The sequence below is a fragment of the Desmodus rotundus genome, chromosome 12 (genome assembly GCF_022682495.2).
Source record: "Desmodus rotundus isolate HL8 chromosome 12, HLdesRot8A.1, whole genome shotgun sequence".
Lineage (NCBI taxonomy): Eukaryota > Metazoa > Chordata > Mammalia > Chiroptera > Phyllostomidae > Desmodus > Desmodus rotundus.
The window spans coordinates 294458-316320 of NC_071398.1; the positions used below are offsets into that span (position 1 = coordinate 294458).

General features: G+C 62.2%; 1 protein-coding gene and 1 long non-coding RNA gene across 3 annotated transcripts; one reads left to right on the top strand and one right to left on the bottom strand.

Annotated features, from left to right (window-relative positions):
* Window positions 1-1772: 1772 nt before the first annotated feature.
* DPEP1 (dipeptidase 1) lies at window positions 1773-12534 on the bottom strand. 2 transcript variants are annotated; one of them, XM_024551568.3, is made up of 11 exons: window positions 12386-12534; window positions 6202-6376; window positions 4224-4356; window positions 3829-3961; window positions 3566-3716; window positions 3368-3437; window positions 2879-3055; window positions 2700-2784; window positions 2548-2623; window positions 2216-2351; window positions 1773-2132 (listed from the first exon to the last, which is right to left on the bottom strand). In XM_024551568.3, exons 2-11 carry the CDS (start codon window positions 6303-6305, stop codon window positions 1965-1967), a joined length of 1233 nt encoding a protein of 410 aa, XP_024407336.2. In that variant the 5' UTR covers window positions 6306-6376; window positions 12386-12534; the 3' UTR covers window positions 1773-1964. The 2 variants fall into 2 exon arrangements, with proteins under 2 accessions (XP_024407336.2, XP_045044379.2); XM_045188444.3 differs by lacking the exon at window positions 12386-12534 and adding an exon at window positions 6596-6738.
* A 564-nt stretch (window positions 12535-13098) lies between these two features.
* Window positions 13099-21709, top strand: LOC139440395 (uncharacterized). Its single transcript, XR_011650619.1, has 5 exons — window positions 13099-13286; window positions 14960-15085; window positions 16691-16813; window positions 18305-18405; window positions 20963-21709. It is a non-coding gene; the product is annotated as an uncharacterized lncRNA (long non-coding RNA).
* The last annotated feature ends 154 nt before the right edge of the window (window positions 21710-21863 follow it).

Here is a 21863-nt window from a genome sequence, read left to right on the forward strand (position 1 = left end):
ACGCGGGGCCCCGACGCCCGGTCGTCCCGGGACTGGCTTCCTGTTTGCAACTCTGTCCCAGGGAGCCGCTGCCCTGCCTGTCGTTGCCCTTCCTTGTTTCGTCACGGACCATGGGTGCCAATGTGATCCAATGTGATTCTCTGGCCACGCCAGAAGCCACACCCGCTCGCCCTGTGTGCACTGGAGACCTTGAGTTCGCACCGACAGGTCTCAGGCTGGCCCTCCCCGTCCTCAAACCCAGCCGCCACATGTTCACTCCCTGCTCAGCTGCCTGGTGTGGAGTTTGGGCACTGACTGCGCCAGCCCGAGCCTGACCAAACAGAGGACAGTGTGGGCAGAGTCCTTGCCGTGGCCTCCAGTACCTCGGTGATGCTCATTGTCACCACGCCCTCGGCAAGGAGGTGGTCAGCTGTGAGAGTCCCTTGTGTTCCGTTACATGTGACATGTGACCCCCTGCTGCCCCGCCCCCCACACCAAGGGCCCTGGGGCGGCTGCGCGCCTGGCCTGAGCACTAATGCGAGCCCTTCGGGGGCCAGAGCCTGGGCTGGTGGCGTGTCCCCAGCGTGACTGAGGCCCAGACGCTGCTGGGACACCCCGAGGGCTCCATGCTGTGGGGTGGCGGCTTCCCTGGGCCATAGGTGGGAGGGCTGGAGGGTGTGTCCCTGCTGGTGAGTGACCACGCAGTGGCCCTGGGGGTTCTGAGGTCCGGCCTCTCTCCAGTGTGGTTGAACGTGGTTGTAACTATTCAGGGCAAGCAGTGAAGCCTTTCTCATGAGAAGATGAGCCCCTGGGGGACCCCTGCCCTGGCATGGGGGGGGTGCCAGCTCTGCAGAGGCCCTGGTTGCTGCTGCTTAAATGTGAATTCGATCTCAGTGACCAGCCGATACCCACAAAGGTGCCTTCTGGAGAGGGTCCCAGCTGGCTGCTGGCTAGGGTTGGCAGGGCCCGAGGTGGAGGTCTGTGCTGCTTCACGGAGGGGTCCACGTGGGGCCGCGCCCGGCGTCAGCCTGTGTTCAGGGCCGTCTTGGGTCTGGAAAGGGCCCCGGATGTGTTGGGCTCCCTCACTGGGTATCACCCATGGGGCTATTCATCTCGACACATGCACAGAATGCCCAGCAGGGGGTGCTGTCCCGCCCCGCAAATGAGCTCGGCCCTGCAGGGTCTGGTAGGACTGTGTTCGGACTGTGCTCCCTGTGGCAAGGAGACGCTGCAGAGTGGCCCTGAGGCCTGCTGCCCACCCTCACTTCCCGTCTGTCAACAGGCTGAGCCCAAGGGATGGTGGGCACACGTGTGTGTGGGCCTGTGGGTGTGTGCGTGCAGGTGTCTGCACGTGTGTGGGCATAACTGGGAGGGTGTGTGTGTGTGCAGTTTATACATGTGCAGGTGTGTGTGTGTGCAGGCATGTGTCCATGCAAGCATGTGCACCCGCGTGCAGGCATAACTGGAAGGGGGTGTGTGCACACATGTGTGGGTGGGTATGGGTATGTGTGTGCTGGCGTGTGTGTACATATGGAGGCATGTGCACACGTGCAGGCATAAGGGAGGATGTGGGTGTGTGGGTGTGCATGTCTGTACAAGTATGTGGGGGGACGCTGGAGCCTAGGCTGTGTTTTTAAAGACCCCCCAGCAGTGACATGCAAATCCCCCTTAGACCCCGAGTCCTTCTGAGACCAGGGCCCTGCAGGGCCTGGATGTCCAGCCAGGGGCCATGTCGCCAGCTGTGCCCTGGGATCCACAGGAGGCCCCTCCGGGGTGACACACAACCTCAGGACTCAAAGGGGTGGGTGCCTTTATTGAGGGTCCTCTGCGGGCCCCTGTCCTGAGCACCCGCCCCTGCAGCGTGCTGTCCAGGTGTGCCCAGGTGCCTGCTTGGGACGGGCCAGTCGTGGTTTTGGAGCCCAAGGTGCTCAATGGCCCAGTCTCCCCTGAGCTTCCGAAGCCCAGGGCGCACAGTCCCCAGCGTGTCATGGAAGTCGCAAGCTGAGGAGGGCGGGGGCGAGGGAGGCCAGCAGGGCCCCTGGCTGGCGGTGGAGCCTGGGGGCCTCCGAGTAGCCGTAGTAGGTCCTGCAGGAGTCTTCCAGCTCCTCCCGAGGGATGGGCTCCTCCTCGGGGGGGCGGCTGTGGTTGCTTGCCTGTGGACACACACACGGTTGGGCTGCCGGGCCGCCTGCCCTCCTGCCTGGCGAGGGGCCGGGTGAGTGGGAGCCCTCCTCACCTGCTCCACCGCCTCAAACACCCTCAGCAGGTTGTCGGCCAGGGCGCCCCTGACCTCCTCCTCCGTCCACTGCCTCCTGAGTAGCTCGGCGATCAGGTCTGGGTACTTGGACACGTCCTCGAGCCCCGTGGGGAGCCTGAGAGGAGGACAGAGAGGACCTGGCTCCACTGCCCAGCGGTCAGGGGCCTGCGGACCCACCTGCCTCCCCACCCTGAGGCACTGGGTGCCTGACGGGGTGGCCTTCAGAGGAGGCCTGCCGGGACACTTTCCCCTCCAGCCCCTCACAACAGGCACCTGGGGGTCACCATACCAGGCACAGTCTCCATCCTTACCTTGAGACACCGTCAAAGTCCCCCCCAAAGCCCACTGCTCCAGCCCCTGCCACTTTCTTGATGTGGTCCAGGTGGTCTGCAAGGGAGGCGACAGGTGTGGGTCCTGCCAGAGGTGCCTTCCCGCTCAGTCGCTGAGACTGGCACCCACCTACCTGCTACTTGGGACAGGTTGGCCTGCCCTTTGCAGGCGACATAGTCGTTGTAGAAGTTCACCATCACTAGGCCGCCGTTCTTCCTCTGCTCAGGACAGAGAGGAGCTGTGGGCATGGGGCAGCCTGCTCAGCCCCCACCCCCGGGGCCCGGGGCCCACCCAGGTTGAGAGGCGTCTCACCACCAGCTGCAGCACGTCATCCGGCACGTTCCGCGGGTGCCGGCACAGCTGGAAGGCAGAGGAGTGACTGAAGATGACTGGGGCCGTGGACAGGTTCAGAGCAGCCTTCATGGTGGCCACAGATGTGTGTGCCAGGTCGATGAGGACGCCCAGCCGGTTCAGCTCCCGCACCACGCTCTGTGGGGACACGGGCTGTGGGGGCGAGGGCCCGGTGCCCTGGGCCAGGCCGCTGCGCCACGCGCTCTCGCGTTGGCATAGCCTCGTGGGGTTCACCACTGTCCCCCGAGAGGTCTAGGCAGGGGTAGGGGCCCCATGGCTAGAAGATTGGGGTCGCTCTAATGACCAGCAGGTTCCAGCTAAATACCCGCCCTTGGAAGACCCGGCCAGCTTCCTTTGGTGAGTGAGGAAACCGAGGCCTCAGTAGGTGGGACACCGTCTCCTGGGTCCTGTCTCTTCTGAGGGTGACTGTTTCTTGCCCCTGTCACTCACCTTCCCAAAGAGCGACAGGCCTTGGCTCTGGGCCTTGTCATCCCCCTTGTCCACCAGCCAGTTGTCAGCCCTGGGAGGGAGGAGAATCATCGTCGCCCCCGCCCCCCCACCCCACCCCCGTGGGGACCCAGAGCGACAGGACTGCATCTGAGCCCACCAGCAGCCTCTCCCCAGCCCCGGCCCCTGGGGGCCACTCACCAGGGCGTGTTGCAGCTGTGTGTGAGGGTCAGATACCGCATCCCCAGGTGGTAGAACGCCCGCAGGACGCCCAGGCTGCTGTCGATGGAGTGGCCGCCTTCCACGCCTACCAGACTGGCCACCTTCCCATCCCGGAAGGCCTGTCGGATGCCTGTGAGCAGAGCCGCACGGGGCGTGGGTGTCTGGGCAGCAGGTGCGCTCCCTCCGCTCGGGGCGAGGTGGGGGTGGCGGGGGCTAGGGCGGCCGGCTGGGCGGGCACCCACCTTTGCTGTCGGTAACACACACGAAGGTCTCCGGGTACCTCTGGCACATGTGGTGGATGACGTCGATCTGCTCCAGTGTCCGCCTCACAGCGTCTTTGTCCTGGGTGTCGCAGGGCACATACGCGGACCAGAACTGGGGGGCGGGGGGAGGAGCTAGGACCTGAGGCCCCAAGGCCCCACCCTCCATGTGCGTAGGGACGTCAGGCTGGCTCCCCTCGGGTTTGGGAAGCAGTCTCTGCAGCCTGTGTGGCTGTCAGAGCTCCCTGGAAAGCTCTGGAGCCCCAAGGAGATCGGGGAACACTGCCGCAAGAGAGGGGCTGCATCTTAGCCAGGACCCCAGGGAGCGGGGAGATGGACCCCCAACATAAGGGAGTGCAGGGCCACCCCGGCCGTACCTGGCCCCCTACAAAGCCAGCCTTCAGCTTGGGGATGTTGGTGTGGGTGTTGGCCAGGTGGTTCAGGTCGGCCTCCTTAATCCAAAGCCGATTGTTGAACCTGGTGAGCATCACCCAGGGCAGGTCGTTGTGCCTGGGCCAAGAGGGGTGTAGGAGGCAGGTCAGCGTGGCCACTGGGGCCCGGGGCTCCAAGCTCCGTCCCTGGCCTCTGTCCCCACTTGAATTCCTGCTTCTCACAGTCTTAGGACTAAGGCTGCCCTCAGGTCACAGGTTACTCATTACCTACACACACCTGAGCCAGGTCACCTGCGCTGAGAGCCATAAATGCATAGGTCTTCCCTCCAAGAGCCTTTCCTAGGTGCCCCGTGTGTGTGTGTGTGGAGAAGCCACTCAGACTGTGGGAGCCGATCAGAATGCAGAGTCTCAGGCCCACACAGACCACCGGTCAGAAGCTGGGCTTTACCAGTCACTGTGTGTGAGTACATGCCTGTGCCCACGCACACACACACAGAAGCGTGAGCACGCACACACGGGACGTCTAGGCAGGGGTCTTCTGGGTTTCTAATCCAGTGTGATCTGGGCCTGGACAGGGCTTTGTCATTGGGATGCGGGGGGCCCGGGGGGCCACCGCAGGCCCCAGCACGCGGCCCCTGACTCTTTGAGCGCCATCGCAGACCCCGGAAGCCGCCCCGCTCTCTGGGTGGGGGGAGGGGCTCTGTGAATGGTGAGATGGACGGGAGGGGACCGGGCTGGGGGTCAAGACGCTTTGCTGCCTGAGTGGGGGGCGGGGACAGCGGGCGCTGTCCCTGGGGCAGAGCTGCACCAGTTCTATGAGGGGACATCACGCCTTTCCTGGAGGCCCCCCTCCCCCGTCTACCTAGGAAATCCAGTCCCACCCTCCAGCTGCCTCCCAGAGGGAGGGGGTCAAGGCTGCCTCCATCCTGTGGGCCACCCCGCTGTCTCAAGCCGCAGTCAACTCTCCGTATCTGTGTGGTTCGGGAGTCATGCTGGGCGGTGGCGAGGCTTCCGGGTGCTGGGAGGGGCTGTGCAACAAGCACGCATGCGCAGCTGTTGTGGGGGTGCTGCTGGCGAGTTGTGGGGGCGCTCTCCTCCTCTCCCTTGGTAACAGACCCTCCCCCCATTTTTAGCAAGGCACGTGGCCATTCGAAACATACATTTTTCTGCCCCAGCTGGTATGGCTCAGTGGATTGAGCGCTGGCCTGCGGACCAGAGGGTTGCAGGTTCGATTCCCAGTCAGGGCACAGGCCTGGCTTGCAGTCCAGTTTGGGTCCCCAGTAGGGGGCGCACGAGAGGTACCCACAAACTAATGTTTCTCTCCCTCTCTTTGTCCCTTCCTCCCCCTCTCCCCTCTCTAATAAAAAGGAAGAGATACTTCTGTCCCCTTATCGCTGGGTGTGCCTGTGTAACTCAATCTGTCCTGTGGCAGCTGTCGCTCCCCTGTTGCCCTTTTATCCTAGCTCGGTGGCAGGCAGACACAAGGCAGCCAGAGCTCCTGCAGCCACTGTAAGCCCTGAGGTGACCTGGGGACTGGTGGCCTCATTGAGCCCCTGCCCTGTGGAACACTGTGCCAGGGCGCACGGCCCCCCCCCCCCCCCCCCCCCCCCCCCGGCTTCTCTGTTGTTGAAGCTGCGTGTTCGGATGCTCTGGCTGCAAGAGGCGCTAGTACTAGCTGACCCACCGTCACTGGCTTTGACTCTGTCTGCCTCGTTCCAGCTCTCCAGGCCTCTGCACAGTCCCAGGTACCCACATCCCAGCTCTCTGACTATTTCCAGCTGCTGGGCCCTTGGGACCTCTGTGCAGCCCCCAGCACCTGCACTGGGACCCCCTCTCTCTGTGCCCGCTGCCCCGAGTCCCCTGCGATGACAGGGCAGTGCCTGCCTCAAGTCAGGGGCACCTGGCCTGGCTGCCGGCCCCCGGCCCCCAGCCTCCAGCCCTCAGCCCACTAGTGGCTACTTACCCGTCAATGAGAGGGTTGGCCTGCATAATTTTCTTTGCCTCTTCCTGGAACCTATCTGCAGTGCAGATGGCCACCAGGGGCCAGAGCCACCAGCTGGCCCACATGACTGTCCTCAGGTCCCTGCTCCCGAGGCGCGCCGGGCCCAGCTGTCTCGTGCACGGAGGATGAGCTGTGGCTGGAAGACAGTTCAGAGGCCTTTGTTCAGGTGATTGCTGTTTATGAGCGGTCAGCACATTCCCGGCGAGAGAGGGCAGGTGCCAAGTCCCCAGGACCTGTGGCTGGGCCCGTGACGACACAGCCCAGGGCTGCGCTGTTATTGCCTCCATCAGGACCGGGCCTGAGGTCTGCAAACAAGAACTGGAAGTACGGTGAACTTTGCTCCCACCACACCTACCAGTGCCGGCGCCTGCACCCCGACTCCCTCACAGGGTCCCCGGGTCCTGCTGTGGGCTCCGGCGGGCACAGGCCCCAACCATCAGTGTCCTTCCTCTGCAAGATGGGGTCCTCTCCCCGCCGGCTGCAGCCTCCAGTCTCCAGAGCCCTCAGCACCCAATGCCCGTTGCACCACCGCCTGGGCGTTGGCTCAGCCCATCCCTATGGCGCAAGGCTGGACACAGTGAGCAACTTGCCTGGGGCACAATTGTCAGGCTGGGGGCACCAGAAACCCCAGTCATTGCAGGAATTAGCATTTTAGCATAATACTTATAAAAAATTAACATATTTCTGCAACTATAATCCACAGTGAACGAAACACACAACTTCTGAGTAAAGGAGGGGCCGCATTCTGGCTTCCCTGTCTGGCCAGCCCCACCAGGGCTCTGTGTGGCCCTGGACTCACCGGGACATCCATGCTCCGCCTGACAGCTTCAGCTGCAAGCGTTTCTTGCAAGTTGGTTGACAGGGTGACATTTCTAGGAAGGACATGGTGGGTGTGACCCCAGTTCTTAGGGGCCACTTGGTGAGAACTCAGGCCCCTCAGTCACCCCGCACAGGCCCCCCCCACCCCCGGAGTTGCAGACCACAGCAGAGGTCACATGGTGGGCAGGAGCCCTCTGAGAAATGTCTCGCGGCCGGCTCAGCATTCAGGTTTACTCCCCTTCTGCCCTGGTCGGACACACACCCTTCCTGGGTCGAGGGCCCTGTCACATGGGTCTTCTGTCCCTGTGTCTTCTGTCCCTGTTCAGGTTTGCTTCTGCTTCTATTCCCAGAGTGTTCATTTAATATTCTCTTTAGGGAATCACATACTGCATTTCTCAGGAGTCGCTTCTGGTGTCTTGGTGGCTGTCGATGCATCTGCACTGGTTCTGGGTGTGGAGAGTGTGTGTCTGCTTTCCGAGGTGTTTGTCCTCAGCTCACTGGAATTGTTTTTCTCATTTGTTTATCTGGGCCTGTGGCTGCTTCACAGCCTTTCCTCCAGCATTGGCGGTCTCTGCGCCTTCGTCTGCAGTGCCCGGGAGCGCAGCGGCGGGAGTGGCGGGGGCTGTAGGGCCGTCCAGACAGTCGGCTCCGTGCAGAACGAGCCAGTGGCTGCTGTAGATGGGGCCAGAGCTTGACTCAAGCAAAGTGCACACTGCGCTCGTTTCCAAGTCTGATTCTCACCTCTCACATCACCTGTCACCTGTCCGAGGCTCAGGGCACGGGCAGGGCCGGCCCACCCATGTGCTCGCAATGCGGTAATGCTGACCCCTCTCTCTAGAGGCTGCAGTTGGCCTGGTGTCTGCTGGCCACCTGGCTCTGTCTCCTGGTGCAGCTGCCCTGGGGGCCTGGCCAGCAGCCTCAACTCAGCCTGGCCGGCCTTTGTCCTCTCCTGCTGAGCCCCCAGTCCCTGGTGACTTTGCAGCTCACAGACTGGTGGCTTCTCCTCACCTGCCAGGTGGGCCTGCCCTCACCCCATGCTCCCCAGGGGGGCTGTACAACCTGGTGAGCGGCCCTGGGACCCCCAGTTGGCACAGCTGCGGGTTCTCCTTTAGGGAGTCCTGACAGGAGCAGGGTCCCAGCCTCAAGTCACTGCCTCCCTGACCCCAGAAACCACCCTCTTCCCCCTCAATCCGGCACCAGGGACCCCTGCTCCGACCTGCCCTCCATCCCCTGGAAGACCCCAGAGCCTCAGCCTGTGTACCATCCCCCGCCTCCCCCATGATGCACTCACCTGTCCGTCTCCCCCCAGTTCACATTTGGGCCTCACTGAGTATACAGCAGGTGCCCACTAACAGATGCACTGGCAGGTGCGCCCTCACCCAGGGGGCTCCAGAGGTGGGTGATCACAGAGCCCAGGTCCGCAGTCCTGTTCTGAGCCCCCAGTGAGGAGGAAGGTGCTGCCGGGACCTGCCTCAGGCCGCCCAGCTCCCTGGTCCTGAGCTTGGGGGTTTGTGGTTGTTTTTCTGAAGTCTCAGCCGTCCCCTAAGTTCTCCAGCCAGCTTCACTTGCACACGAAGGCCACATCTTACAAGTAAAACGTCCTGGGGGCCTTTACGACACCACAGAGCAGGACAAGGAGCTGGATGTCCAACACGTCAGCTGGTTCTGGTTTCTGCAGACGCAAGTGAGGCCTCAGTCGGCCAGGCAGTGGGGGGGGAGGAGGGAGGGGGGCACAGGCTCCCTCTGACCCGCAGGCTGGGCTTGGGCCCAGGACTGCATTTGTGGCGAGGAGTGCAGGTCCCCAGGTGGTGCCGTGGGGGGTATCTCCAGGGGAGAGCTGATTTAGGTGAGGTGGGGGGCAGCGGGGAGGGGGCTTGGTGCTGGGCCTGCGGCACCCCCACCAGTGGTCAGCTAAGGACTCAGGGATTCCAGCCCAGGAAGCTCTCCCGGCGCCCTGACCCCGTCACCGCCCACACCGTCTGGGAACCCTCCCTGCTGCAGGACTGGGGTGCTGGCACTCATATATGTGGGGAGCCGTGGGCGATCTCCCCCCACTCCAGCTGCCGCAGGTGGAAATGTAGGGAAGGCCCAGCTTGGGGGTGGCTCCACCAAGTGGTTTCCGAATTCTGAGGCTGGGGTGGGGGGCACCCCGCAGTGGGCTGTCCTGTCCTCACCTAGGGTCCCAGTGGCTGGGTGGGGTCATTGTGGGGACACCCAACCCCAACCCTTGCCCACCCTCTGCTGGTCACTGTCTCTAAATGGAGGACAGTCCCCAGTTGGGGTGCTGCTGCCATGAGGGGTTCCAGTGTCACACTGGGGAGGACAGGAACACAGAGATGGTCCTGGAGGTAGGTGGGGGGCTTCCCTCACTTCAGAGCCAGGGGGGCTACAGTGAGAAGGGGCTTTGATGGAGGGGCATCCAAGTAGGGGCCTGCAGCGCTGTGAGGGCCGCCACCTGGCTCCCTGATCCTCTGCCCTGGGCTGGGCTGGCCGTGAACAGCCCACGAGGGTGGGGGCCCAGGAGAGGGGCTGAGGGGGCCCTGCACCCCGGGGAGGGCAGGACAGGGCTGCCTGGGCTCTGGGCACCCCCAACAGTGGCCTGGGCTGTGGAGTGGTCCCGCGACTCCACATTTGGACAAGACCCTCGTGCAGGGCCGGCCGAAGCCTTGCGTTGGCACCAACCTCAGATGGGAAGGCCAGGCATGGGGGAGAGAGACTTCTGCCTTTAATGGTATTACTTCCTGCTCTCTGTCACATTTTCAGCACGTGCATGGAGGTGGGAAAATTGAATGGACTAAAAGAGAGGAAGGGGCTCCCGAAGGCCCCAGTGGGCCACCGCGCCCTCCACGCAGTTGATGGGTTCTGGGTTCCCTGAGCCCGCACCCTCTCCCCAACCCCACCTTGGGGTCAGGAGTCCTGATGGGACCAGGGACAGCAGACAAGTGCAGGGATGCCAGCAGGTGGCAGGGGTACCTGCTTCCCCTGGACACTCCACGCTTCCTGCTCCCCTGTCTGTGCCCTGGCGGGGGGACAGGAGTCCCTGGAGAACAGACACGGAGACGGAGTTAGGGTGAGTGAGGAACTGGGCCGAGCAGCCTCACGAGGACGCCCATCAGCACTGGGGGGCGGGGCCCCTCCCCGAGGCTCCAGAGGAAGTCAGGGGTAAGGACCCCCACCTCCACGTGGTGGCTTCTCCATTCTTTCTGGGGCTGAGGGGCCCTGGGTCCCCCCAGCTATCACCCGCATGTTCCAGCTCTGAGCCAGCACGTGGGCCTGGCGGGGAAGGCAGGATGGGGACAACCGCAGAGGCTCTGGCAGGACCCCGTTCTGGGCAAGCCCTGGCCTCGGTCATTGTCACGATCTTGAAATTCCTCATTTTGTCTTTGGCGTTTTTTGGTCAGGGAGTCTGAAGGGACAGTGGGTCGCCACCATCCCGTCCCAGCCCCTTCTTCCGGAGGCCCCGGGACTGGAAAATAATAAGTCCCACCCTGGGACTGAAAAGTGTGTCGCTCTGAAAAACAAACGCAATAACAGGTCGACACACGATTCGCATGCTCTGCAACCCTGAAGCCAGGGATCGGACCGCTCTGAGCCCTGGGCCTGTGCAGCTGGTGCCTTGGTTTGCGGACCTGGGAATGGGGGTGATAGCCCCCCAGCAGCCTCCAGACCCCCCACAGCTGTTAGGGTTTCTCACTGCTTTTTTTTTCTGCCTAAAGGCTGCGCCTCACGTGGCTGCACTTGTCCACTGCCTGCTGTCCCCAGTCCTGACCCACCGTCCCCCAGGGCGGAGGAGCCAGCCCCGCAATCTGCCCAGCGGCCCCCCCACCAACCGTGGCTCCGGGGGGCCCTGGATTGCGTCCCAGGGAGGGTCGTGCAGGCATCTGCGGTGTGGTGTTGGACCTGGTGCACCTGCTGTCTGAGGAACCACAGCTCCCGTTGGGGCCCGACCAGGCCTCGGGGTGTGTCGGCGGTCTTGGCCGAGCTGCCCCAGGAGGGTGGGTCCCCTGGTCCAGGCCCTGGCAGTTCTGGTGCCCGAGGTCCTCACTGCCGCATCAGCAGGGTACGCCTTTACAGCCCCTCATCCAGTGCAAGGAGTTCCCCAGTCGTGACCTTGGAATCGCGGCTGACCCTCCCAGCGGGGCACCAAGGTGGCTGGGCCCAGCCTTGGCCCGGGGGTGTGGCATGAGACACTCTCAATTTGAAGGAGACAGGACTGTGAGGATGCTGTGTGAGTGCCGTCTGTGGAATGGGCCAGACTCGGAGCCTGAGCTGGTGGGTTCTCAGGGGCTGGGCCCCTCAGGCAGCTGGGTGGCAGGTGCCCACCCCACTGGCAGCCCTGTGGCTGCCCTCTGGTGGCCCGTCAGGCTCCTGCAGCTGTGACCCAGGAGGTCACTGCCTGGGGAGGGGGGGTTTGGAGGCCGCTCAGGGGTGGTCATCCCGCTTCCCAGGTCTGGAAACTGAGGCAAAGACCACACATGCCCAGGCCGCGTGGCTCAGAGCGGTCTGAGCCCAGGCCGCAGAGTGGCAGAGGGTACGAGTTCCACGTCGACCACTGTTACTGTGTTCATGTGTTGAAATGCCTAGGACAGTGTTCAGGGAGAAAGGGGCCCTGGCCTCCCCTGCCTGCCTGTCCCTGGGGCGTCTGTGTTCCACCGAGGCCTCTCAGAACTGTCCTTGCCCCAGTGGGTGGTCAGAGGTGTCCTGACGTCACCACCTGGACAGAGGGGACCCTCCACGTCTTGCATCTCCTCCCCTGTGCACAGGGGCCTGAGGCCAGGAGAGGGCACATTTGGGACACCGGATGCCCCCCATTCACGACATCCAACTGCTCCCCTCCTGGAGCAGAACACAAGTCAGCAACCTTCCCCGAATTTCTGTATGCGAGGGGTAGGGCTGCCAAGCCGCCCCATCCCGTCCCTGTAAGCACAAGGCAGCTGTATCCTGAAGGGCGGACGGCCACAGAGGGACATCCTAGGCAGCGCAGATGGCGAGATGTGGGGACGTGGGCAGGAGGGGTGGCAGCGGCCCCAGCAGCCTCTGCAGGTTTGGGCCTTGTCCCAGGACCGAGGAGGCCCCCTCTTCCCAGACGACGCAGGGAAGACCCCTCCATGGGGACGCACTGCAAACCTGTTTCCTGTCTGACTCCAGCACTCCCTCCTTCCAGAAGCCCATCTGTTCCCAGGCTGCGCCCTGCTGAACCTGAGCTCCGGGGCTGGGGCCGTGCTTGGTCACCTCCCCTCTAGCAGCACCCCGCACTCCCCCATTCCCCTCCGTGAGTGGCAACACCGCCCTGCGCCCCCGGCCCATTGGCCCCCAGCTTGCTCACCGTGGCCTCAGCAATGCAGGCTTGCCAGGGCTCAGCCACCAGGACCTCACAGCTGCACTGGCCCTGCCCCGGCCACCTGTTCTCTTCCCAGGCCTGTCCCCAGGAAGGTGAAAATGCCCCATTCCACCTGCAGAGCCCTGTGTCTTTGAGTGTGGGGAAGGGGGGGTGAGGAGGCGCAGGAGTGGCCTGAGACAACGGGGCTGGGCAGGAAGGAAGGGGGCGGCACTGTTTACTCAGGGCCCTGCCCGGGCTGACAGGGCCGCCATGTTCAGCTTTGCAGACCATAGGAGATGCCCCATGTCAGCACCTGTGAGCTTTTCCATTGTTTTTGTTGTGCATTTTAATCGTAAAATATAACACATGTGCCAAAAGCTGTGTAAGACTTGGGCACCCCCACAAAAGCGTGGACACGTGTTCACGGCAGCGTCATTCACAAAAGCCAGGAAGTGGGAAGAACCCGAGTGCTCAGCTGACGATGGGCAAAAGCAACGTGGCCCCGCCCCGAGGCGGAGTATCCTGCAGCTGTGAAGAAGCACAGCCCAGACACACCGCACACTGGTGGGCTCGGGAAACACACCACTCTGAGCAAGAAGCAGACGCTTGCTTGCTTTCGCCTGGGTTGGGGACTTGCTTCTAGTCTGTCGGGGGCAGTGGGAGAGGCCCAAGGACTCCCGGGGCGGGCAGGCACTGTGCTCTGGACTGAACGGGTGTCCACAGTTCGTGTGCAGCCCCGGACCGTTTTGGGAGGTGGGCGTCTGGGGGGCGCGTGGAGCTGCAGGATGGGGTGTGTGCTTTCTTGAGAAGAGGACAGAGGAGCTGTCTCTCGGCCACAGTGAGGACACAACGGACAGGTGACCATCGACGAGCCAGGAAGAGGATGCTCGCTAGACACCCGCTGCAGGTGGGGGGATTCGCGCCCCTGTCACAGCTGCTCCAGGCCACCCTAGGCCACCCCAGGCCACCCCACTGCGAGCATGACTCAGCCCGAGGGGGCACGGAGCTGGGGCTGTCGGGCGGATGCCGCAGGTCTCACTGGAGCTGTAGATGCATCAAGGCCGCGACGTTCTCTGAAGTCACTACAGGGCAAGCAGACGCCACCTTGCCTCATGGCAAAGGAAAGATGGGTCTGTGGGGGGGGCTCCACCCACGTGTCCCCCCCCTCAATGCTATGGATGAGAATAAGTCTACCAAGACATGATCTGCTTGGGGAGGAAAGGTGGCCGATCTCTCAGAGGAGAAGGGCCAGGAACCTGTTCCTCAGTGGGCTTTTACTGGGTTTAATTTGCATAGGAATACAGGGCGTATATGTAAAGCTCATCAATTATTGTCAGGCAGAAATGATCAAACAATAGATAACGTTCAAAGAACTCAGGGCTTATTCTGAGTCAGGGTCAGATAGTTAAAGGACCATAAAACTTTGGGGAACAAACTCATTCCATGCATGGACCCTTATCAGAAAATTGAGGATATTAGCAAAGTAGGTTTCATAGGATTTTATGTATTCTTTCTTAGGCCTGATTGCCCTAGAGAACCCGCCCTTTCCAGCACAGGGCCGCACCCACTTCCGGCATTGTTTCAGGCTTAAGTCAGGCAGGGGAAGTAAGGCAGCCAAGAGATTAGGAGACTTCCTGTAGACAGAATGAGGACTCAGGCTATGTCAAAGCTGAGGGGCGAGGGTCCATCACCCCCTTTTTCTATAGCCCCCAAGTCCTTCCCTGAGGGCCTCTTCATGACCGTGCCTGTCTTAGGTCGTCCCTCCCTTGAGGAATCTTACCCATCATTGGCTAACCGGTCATGCACTGGGGGCCAAGCAGGGTAAAGTAAAGTGGGCTGGGGCTGTATCCCTGCCAGAGAGGTAAGCTTTGCCTCCTTAATGGCTTATGGTCCCAAGGTCTTTCACTCAGTCTTAGCCATGGGGGTTTACAGCTTCTGAAACCAGGCAGGGCGCTTCCCAACAGACCTGGCCAGGCCTTTCAACGTCCCAACTAGAGGAGCCCAGCTGTGTGCCCGGAAGCAGGCAGCTGGGCACCGTGGAGAATTCCCTCACCTCCCTGCTGCAGCCAGGTGAGGGAGGCTTCCAGATGCTGAGGAGTCAAGGTGGGGATGGGGCTACCAGGTTGTAAGGGGAGCCGCTCACAAACACCTCTGTGCTGATCTGCACAGGCATTGGCCTCCAGGGCCCCAGAGTCTGTCCTTGGTGAGGGCATCCTTCAGCTGGAGGAGGTCCTTGGACCCTCAGGTGCCAGGGTGGCACCAGACTTCCATCTGCCGCAGGTGACCTGCTGTGTGTGGGGAGTCCTGCGCTCCTGCCCTCCACCCCCCAGGCCCCAGGAGGGTGCATCCCTGATCTGGGACGGAGTGGACAGGCATCAGGGTAGGCTTCTGAAGGAGGTGTGAGGCTCAGAACTGGGCTCTTGAAGGCACCCTCAGGCTGTAGCCCCAAGCAGGGGTGGGTGCCTAGGGGTCAAGGGGGGTGCAGGGCGACCGTGGGGTGGGGTGGGGTGGGGCCCGGGGCCCTCCCCTTTCTCCTGCTGTTTCTGGGGAACATCTTGTTTGTCTTCCTTTCGTTCCCAGGATGCTGCTCTCAGAGCTGACCTTCCGTCTCTGGAAACTCTTCCCCAGCCCTGCTCCCGAGGCGCCTGAGGACAGATGGACGGACCCACTGTGGCCCCTCTCTCCCTTTGAAGGTGCATGAGGATGGTGAGTCCACTGAGCAGGTAGTGTGGCCATGGACTGTCCCAGCCGGGCCCCCAGGGTATTTCTAGGCCCAGGAGGGACCCCCGTTAGTGGCCGAGGCAGGAGCAGGCCCAGCTCCCCCTGCGGAGGGGCTGGACCCCCCTTTCTCTGTGAATGTCACAGCGGGAGGCTCATTCCAGAACAGGCGTTGCCTGCATTTCCTGCCCCGGCCGGCCGTTGCCAGAGTATCTCAAAGACAAACATGCAGACCAGAGTTCAAGTGTGGGCAGATTTTAATCAGCGAAACTAACACAGCGGGGTGAAGAGTCCAGCCCGGGTGAACGCAGCGTGGGTTTGCTGGAGGTGCCTGGGACGGGACCAGGGACGTGAGCGGGGCTGGAGGGGTCCAGAAGTGGAAGGGTCCACTATTACCCCAGATTCATTTACACTCGTGGTTGGCACAAAGCAGGGTAAAGGGGTGAAAGGGAGCCGTGAACTGCGTTCTACGTTCCCAATTCGTAACAGCTGTTCGGCAATGTCTCATTTTTCTAGACGGTTACACCGGAAATCACCACACTCAGCAGAAACCTTGAAACATTTATAATTTTGGTCCAGTTTCTTAAGAGGCCCAGAGGGGGGGGGAAAGTGACATTTTTTCTTGTAGGGAAAATGGAGTCTGTCAGGCTGTCTCACCCGGATGTCTGGGCGGCTGTGGCTTGGCCCCGTCTGCGTGGCCTTGAGGAGGGGCCCGCATGCAGAGGATGCAGCCCTGTTCTATGACTGAGGGTCGGTACTGGCACCCTGCCGGCTTTGCGTGCACTTAGCATGTAAGGGAGTCGGGCTGCAGGACTCTGTTCTGGGGTTCTCTGACTCAAGTGCTTGGACCGCCTGGTAAACAAGCAGCTCCATTCCCAGGACAGAAGCCTCACAATCTCAAAACTCAAAGCTGGGTTTTATGTCCAGTGTGTGGCTGAAATATGTTATTAACAGTGATGGTGTTGAAATAAGCCAGTCAGAGAAAGACAAGTAACCTGTGGTTTCTCTTGTATGTGGAATCGAATGAACAAAATAAACAAAGTAGAAACGGAGACTGAGATGCGGAGAACAGACAGCTGGGGGGGGTGGGGGAGGGAGGAGAGTGGAGGGGTAAGTGGTGCCAGGAGTCTGGACTCGGGGTGATAAACACACAATCACAGCACCCACGTGATCACATGGTGTTACAGAATTGTACACTCGAGGCCTGTGTGACTTTATTAACCAGTGTTGCATGCAGAAAGGGGGCATCAGGATGTGCTAACTGGCCCTTGTCCCTGTCAGGACCCTGCCTTCCCCTGGGGACAGCCTGTGCTCCGGTGGGGGGGGGGGGGGGAGCTGGGCCGGCAGCCACATCCTGGGCAGTCACTTCCGAGGGTCAGCCGTCCGGGGAGTGTTTGTTCCAGTCTTTCCAGGCTCAATGCCCATGGAGAGGAGGAGCGGGCTTGGAGGCTGGGCAGGGCTGGGAGAAGAGCGTTGTCGGTATGGGGAGCCTTGGGAACTCCCAACCAGCGGAGGGCACCCATGTGGCGCTTCCCCACGGGTCCAGCTGGGCTGGTGCAGGCACCTGGTCAGGCCTCCTCCCTTTACCTCCAGGGCCCCAGACTCTGCTCCATCCCTGGGCTTCCTCGCCAACGCACGAGCTCCGTCCAGGTCACTTCACAACGTGTCTTTGCAGGACACGTGGGTGGCACGGTTCCAGGACACACCCTGATGCAGGTGAGAGACTGTGACTGGGCAGGGTGCCCACTGCCGGCCACCCCACCCAGGCCTCATTCCCTCGGGGCACCAGGGTGGGGTGGGTGGGGCAGCCCTCAGGCTCTTCCCCTGGTTGCCCAGGGCTGCATCTGCTGCTTTGTCACAGCCTGCAGCGCTGCCCCTGCCACCGGCCCACCCAGTCCCTGGACTTGAGTGTGACTGTGGTGTTAACCTTTTAATTTTATTTAAAAATAAAAAGCCAAAGTGAGAGGCAACAAGTGTTTATTTCAGATCAAAAAGATTAGCTGTCCTGGAAGCACCGATTCAGGCAAAACCTACCTCGTGTTCCTATGGGGAGGCCAAGAGAGTGGGTCCTGTGAGGCGGGACGGGGACAGTGACAGGAGAGGAGGGAGGGAGGGCCTCCTGACGCTAAAGAGCATGTCCAATTTTCTGCCCTGGCTGGTGTGACCCAGTGGACTGAGCCCCGGCCTGCCAACCTAAAGGTCGCTGGTTTGATTCCCACTCAGGGCACATGCCAGGGTTGCAGGCCAGGTCCCCAGTAAGGGGCGCACGAGAGGCAACCACACACTGATGTCTCTCTCCCTCTCTTTCTCCTTCTCTTCCCCTCTCTCTAAAAATAAAATAAATAAAATCTTAAAAAAAAAGAAGAAGAAGAAAGAATGTGTCTAATTTTCAGTCCGGGAATCCGTAGGTCTGCCCCCGGCAGCTTTGCAAACGGTTGTTTGAAGTAGAAGTCGGTTCGGCCCTCACATAGGCCGCCCAGGTTGGCGAGCAGGCGGCTGCCCCTTGCCCCCTGAGCGGGCCTCCATGTGCCACTCCCTTGCCGAGGGCGTGTCTCTGCCTGCTGGTGGGAAGGTGCTGGGGGTGGCAGGGTGTGTGTGGGCACAGGATGGGGCACTGGGTCACACCTGGGGTGCTGGTGGGCCTGTGGCCTTGCGGGACAGGGCCCTGGCTTCCCCTGAGCCACTTTGGGAACAGGTGGTGTTTAGCTTCCCTCCGCCAAGGCGGTCGGAGGTGAGGGTCTAAGTACAGGACTTTGTGGGCCCAAGGGATGGTCCCCTCTTCCTGGAGGCCAGCCTGAGGTCCTGGTCAAGGATGTGGGGATTGCCTGGGAGTGGCAGCCCCGCTTCTGGGCAAGTGGGCATTAGGAGCAGCGCCCCCTGGGGGCCAGCCAAGGGGAATGACTTACAAGACAGGCAAGCAGCTTGTGGCTGGGCAGGTGCCTCCACTTTCTTGGGGTGGAGGGGCTCAGGGGGCCCAGGTGGGGGAGACAGGTGCAAACAGGGTGCTGAGAGAGAAATAGAATCAAGGTAAATGGAACACAGATCACCTGCATAAAAATATTGACCACACATGACAACTGGGATTCCTGAAGGACTGGAAAGGGGTGACTCAGAACGTTCTCGTGGGGGGTCAGCGTGGAAAGAGGACACGGATCAATGCCCGACTCGGAAATACGTGGCTAGAAAAGTGTGAAACTTCCAAACCAGGGCTCGGGAAAATGCAAGGAGCAAACAACCAGGAAGCCTTCTTCCGTCAGCTTACGTAGCCACCGAAGAGCTGGGGAGGAGGAAAAACCACGAGAAAACAGGTTTGGGCAGCATTGTTCTTCCTATTTCACAGCTGAGAACCAAAGGTGACCCAGGGGTGTGAGCCCACAAGCCACCCTACACGGGAGGGGCCCAGCCAGGGGTGCGGGGCGGGCGTGTGGGGAGCGAGGCCTCGGTTCCTGCAGGTGTGAGTGTTTTTGAGTCCATGAGGACAGGCCGGGCGGCTCCCGTGCCTCACGGCGGTGGAGCCCTCTGTCGGTGGCTGCCCGTGTCTCTGCCAGGCCTCACAGACGGTCTCAAGGAATCTGGGGTTCACGTGCTGCGGCCCACACCGTGCGCGTCTTCCGCGAGCTCCCCCCTCCACCCCTGCCCCAGCTCCTGCGGGGGCCCCGCCTGGCGCCCACCTGCCTGCAGCTGTGTGTGGGGAGGGGGCAAGGTGAGCTCACCCCTGGGCTGGGCCAGGTCTGTGGGCAGCTGTCCAAAGTGCATGCGCTGGGGGTCCGGGCACCCCTGCCCATCCCTGCCACACAGGTGGTGGTTTCTGCTGGGACCCTCTTGTGCCTGGGAGACCCCTCCTCCCCAGGGCCCTGGCTGAGCAGAGTGGGGGGCTCTGGACTGCAGCCTGGATGACACCCACTGTGGTGCCTCCCGCCCCTCGTGCCCCACGCTCTGAAGGACAACTCGCCAGCTCTGGAGGGTGAGCTGAGGCTGGGCCAAGGGGTCAGCTCACACCCGAGACCCCAGGTAAGGTGCCTGGGCAGAGGGTCTAGCCCGACATTTCCTCCCACTTAAAACGGGAACCTACTAAACTGCGCACTGACCTACTGACGGGCAGCCCTCGGAGGCTCCACCCTTCACCCCAGGCCTGTGCGCTCACACTGGCCTCAGCCATCTGGCTTGGCCTGGCGGGGCGCGGGGCAGACATTGTCCTCGCGTCTCATCCCAGCCATGGCCCCCAGCCCTGGGGACCCGGAACAAGGCAGGGAGGCCTGTCTGCCCGCCCGCCTGCAGGTACCCTATCCTGGGCCCCCAAGACTGGCTCCCCCAGGGCTGGGAAGGTTTTGCTGGACTAGCATCTGCATCTCTAGCTCTCAGCAAACCCGGCACTGAGTGGCTCCCAGAAGTGTCCATCCTGGCAGGACAGCAGGGACTTTGCCGCACAGCCTGGCCTGGCCAGCTCCCAGCCTCTGCAGAGGGAGTGGGCTACACAAGGGGAGGGGGTGGGGCCACCCTGGGGTGGCTGGGGGTCAGGACAGGCTTTCCTAAAGCAGCTGAGGACAAAGATCCCCCAACTACCAGCCCACCCGACCACACACGTGCACACAAATGCACCCCCCACAAAGTACACAGTCACACCAGTGCACACAAACACACATGGCACACGTGTGCCCCTGTGCACACACACACACACATGCACACGTGGGCACACACGTGCATGGCCAGGGCCTGCTGGCTCTGGGCCTGGAGTGCTGGGAACACGCTGCAGCCCCGCCACCCTCTGTGCAGCCCCTCTCACAAAGGGGGTCACGGGGGCTGCCATGAGCAAGCGCTGCCCTGACGTTGGAGCCTCCCCTGGCAAGTACCCAAGCAGGGGAGCTCCCACATGGGGGCTGGGCAGCTGCTGAACATCCTAAGGGGGACGAGGGTCCACACCAGGCTGGGGTCCAGCCACTGGCTCTCAGGGCGACACCACGCAGGGTGGGGGTGGTGGGCAGAGGACGGCTTGTGCTTAGGGCCCTGCGCCAGACTCTGCTCTGACAGCCCCGCGCCCCCGCACCAATTACCAGCACTTAGTCACAATTTCCTGCTGCGCTTCCGCTCCGCAGCAGAAGAAAGAACAGCCGTGATTTGGAGCAGCCGGTGTGCCCGCTCCTGGCCGCCCACGGCTGACTGAGGATGGCAGGCAGGGCAGGCCCAGGGAGTGGGGGGCGGGCGCTGACCCGGAGTCCCTGTTCCCTCGCAGAGTGGGGCACGTTCACAGGCAAAGAGATGGAGTTTTGGCACAACCACCCGCAGAGCTAGAGAGAAGCCCCGCTTTGCTCCGCAGTGTTCAATACCAGTCCCCGGGCCCCGCTCGAGCATGCGCACAAAGCGCAGTGTGTGTCCCGCTGCTAACGGGTCATGCCGAAACAAGGAGCAGGGTGGCCTGCCCGCACCCGTGTGTCAGGGACACAGCAGGGACCCGCGGGTGTTTCTGGTGCGGGGTCTCTCCTGCAGTGGCCAGGAGGAGTAAGCAGGCTGGAGGGCACAGTGGCCACTCACTCCCCCGGCTCCTTGGGCCTCCTCACTGCGCGGCCTGTGTGCTCAGAGCTGGCGTCTGGAGTGAGCAGGCAGTGGTGTGGCATTTCGTGACCAAGCCTTGAAAGTGACATAGGACCCAAGTCTGCCCAGATTCCGGGAGAAGGCGCACCCACCCCACGGCTCCCTGGGAGGGTGGCTGAAGACTTGGGGGCTTGATTCAAGGTCCCCCCCTCCACCCCCAGCTCCGCAGGCCCCGTGCTGGCCAGAGGGCTGCTCCCTGGGCCCCCACTGCCTCCTGCTGAGGGAGGAATCCCTCCTCTTCTCGGCTGACCCCTCCATGCCTTCTGCCTCCCCCAGATCTCACCAGACACACCTCACTGCTCGACCCCCAGTGGAGTGCAGGGCCTGCCTGGGGTTCCCAGCCCCTGAAACTGCTGTCCCGTCACATGACCTCAGCAGCTGCGTCAGGATGAGGCTGACACTTGCCCCCCACCTCAGGACCCACAACCCCACCCCCCACCCTGCACCCAGCTGCTGCCCAGATGTGCAGAGTGGGGCTGCTTCTCAGTGGTCTGCTCTACTGCCAAAGAGAACAGCATCGGCCCTTCCAGAACTCAGTGTGGCCAGGTTACCATGGTGATGCCCATTACCCCTGTTTAACAGGAGATGAATCAGGAGCTAAAAATAGGCTCCCAGAGTGGATGGATGGACAGAAGGTCATATGGATGGATAGGTGGAGGGGTGGACGGTGGCCCTGGATTCAGGGACAGGACAGTTTGTTTCTCCTGGGCAAGACAGTTCAGGGGGAATCTCAGCTGGAGTCTCACCCCCACAGGGCTGGGAGGCCCTGGCAGGTGGAGCCCCTCATGGACAGAGCCTATAGCCTGCAGTGCGTAGTAGGTCCTCATCAGGCCAAGTGTGGGCAGAAGCCATGGGAGACCCTGCACGGCACCCCCTCCCTGCCTGAGCCTGGCAGGGTCACTCGGAAGCTGGGTGGCCATGGCCCCCCCAGGGTCTGGCCCTCCTGACACCTTGCGTTCCTGGGAGGCCCTTCGTCCACTCCAGGAGGGACCCCGAGGAGCAAGCCGAAGGCTGGAAGAGTCCCCGTCCCGGGTGCAGCTGGGAGGGGCAGATTCTCCCATCCCCCCCCCCCCCCCCCCCCCCCCCCCCGGGCCCTCCGGTGCTGGGCTGTCCTTGCTGCAGGGGTGGAGGGTGTGGGCAGTAAAGGCACAAACTGCTCAGGAAACAAGGACAATTT

Excerpts from the sequence above, each read along its gene's own strand:
- DPEP1 (XM_024551568.3), bottom strand. The coding sequence starts at position 6,305 with ATGTGGGCCAGCTGGTGGCTCTGGCCCCTGGTGGCCATCTGCACTGCA. Across the intron at positions 3,056-3,367 it reads GCCTGTCGCTCTTTGGGAAG|AGCGTGGTGCGGGAGCTGAA; the intron begins GTGAGTGACAGG and ends GTGTCCCCACAG. Across the intron at positions 2,133-2,215 it reads TGTTTGAGGCGGTGGAGCAG|GCAAGCAACCACAGCCGCCC; the intron begins GTGAGGAGGGCT and ends GTGTGTCCACAG.